The 1,801-nt window shown below is 42.4% G+C and overlaps 1 protein-coding gene across 1 annotated transcript; it reads left to right on the forward strand.

The window, feature by feature from the left end:
• The first annotated feature begins 1,115 nt into the window (after window positions 1-1,115).
• On the forward strand, window positions 1,116-1,472 carry LOC120088192 (uncharacterized mitochondrial protein AtMg00820-like). Its single transcript, XM_039045310.1, has one exon. The coding sequence runs from the start codon at window positions 1,116-1,118 to the stop codon at window positions 1,470-1,472; it is 357 nt and encodes a 118-aa protein (XP_038901238.1).
• Window positions 1,473-1,801: the final 329 nt, after the last annotated feature.

Below are 1,801 nucleotides of genomic sequence, written 5' to 3' on the forward strand. Positions count from 1 at the left end.
CAATTCTCGTCCACCCTCTCCCTTTGATATAGTGTATGACGATATATAGGGTCCTTCCCCTATCAATTTAGTAAATGGAGATAGATATTTCTTGTTATTTATCGATGCTTTCTCCCATTTTACTTGGATGTATATAATGAAAGCAAAATCTGAAGTTCTTCCCTGTTTTCTTAAGTTTTAAGAAATGATTTCAAATCAGTTTTCCACCACCATTAAATCAATCCAAACTGATGGAGGAGGGGGTTCAAAGCTCTCTCACTATACTAGACAAACTTTGCATAATCTACCGTTTATCTTGTCCTTACACACCTCAACAAAATGGCACTGTCGAACGAAAGAACAGGCATGTCATTGAAGTCGGTTTAGCCATGCTTGCCCACTCCTCTATTCTACATACCTTCTGGCCTTTTGCCTTCCACACCGCTCTCTACCTTATCAACCGGCTACCCACACCTCTCCTTGCAAACAAATCCCCCTTTGAAATCTTATACTCTAAACCTTCTGATTACAAACTTCTTAAAGTATTCGGCTGCACCTGCTTTCCATTCCTTCGGCCGTTCAATGACAATAAACTCCAATACAGGTCTCATCTATGCTTATTCTTAACTATTCTTCCTTGCACAAAGGATATCTTTATCTCCATCACACAACAAGTCGCATTTATGTCTCCAGGCATGTCATTTTCAATGAAACTGCCTTCCCTTTCCTTGATAACTCTCCATCAATCTCTTCTCCTTTACACTCTTCTTCTCTAGTCCTTTCCATTCCCATTCCAATCAGTCCTTCCTCCTTAGATCATGTCACTGCTAATTCCCAAAGCAACTGTGTTCATCACCATGATCCCCCCCCTCTCACCTGCCTTCTTCCATCCTATCTCTATCCCCCCAACCCACACCTCACCCTACACCACTCAACCAAACCACTCCACATCTTCCCCAATCACCAGAATCATCAACCAATCCACCAGCTCCTATTATTCCTTCCCCTCACCACCATCCACCTCTACTCTCCCGTCTCCTGCTGCTTCCCCACACCCCAACCTTCCCATCACCTCAGAACCACCACCATCCCTACCCCTCATAACCAATAAACACCACATGATTACACGATAAAAAATGGGCATTTTTAAACCAAAGGCTTGGCTGTCCGAGGCTATTGATTTGGACAAAATAGAACCACGATCCTACAAGGAAGCCCTTCTTCATCCAAGATGGAAGCAAACAATGCTTGAGGAATATGAAGCCCTCATAAGAAATAATACATGGTCTCTCACACCTCTGCCCCAGGATCGCAAGGTAATTGGCAGCAAATGGGTGTTCAGACTCAAACAAACTCCATCAGGTGAGATTGCTCGTTTGGTTGCTCAAGGTTTCAACCAAGACTATGGCATCGATTACTTTGAGACCTTCAGTCTAGTTATCAAGCCTACTACCATTCGACTTGTTCTATCCATTGCTCTGTCTCATAACTAGATCATTCGGCAACTTGACGTACAAATGCCTTCCTCAATGGCGACTTATCTGAGGAAGTATACATCAAGCAACCACCTGGTTTCATAAGTGATCAACACCCTGATCATGTGTTACTTCTGCACCAAGGAATTGTATGGCCTCAAGAAGATCCTCACGCCTGGTTCTTAAAGCTCATAACTGTCTGATGCAATGGGCTTCCCAATGTGAAATCTGATCAATCTATGTTCATTTCCGCAACTCCATACTTTAATTATCTTTCTCATTTATGTTTGATGATATTACGTAACTGCAATAGTTCTAACAACCATCTCCACTTCATACTTTATTTA

The sequence above is a fragment of the Benincasa hispida genome, chromosome 10 (genome assembly GCF_009727055.1).
Source record: "Benincasa hispida cultivar B227 chromosome 10, ASM972705v1, whole genome shotgun sequence".
Classification (NCBI taxonomy): domain Eukaryota; kingdom Viridiplantae; phylum Streptophyta; class Magnoliopsida; order Cucurbitales; family Cucurbitaceae; genus Benincasa; species Benincasa hispida.

Excerpts from the sequence above, each read along its gene's own strand:
- LOC120088192 (XM_039045310.1), top strand. The coding sequence starts at position 1,116 with ATGGGCATTTTTAAACCAAAGGCTTGGCTGTCCGAGGCTATTGATTTG.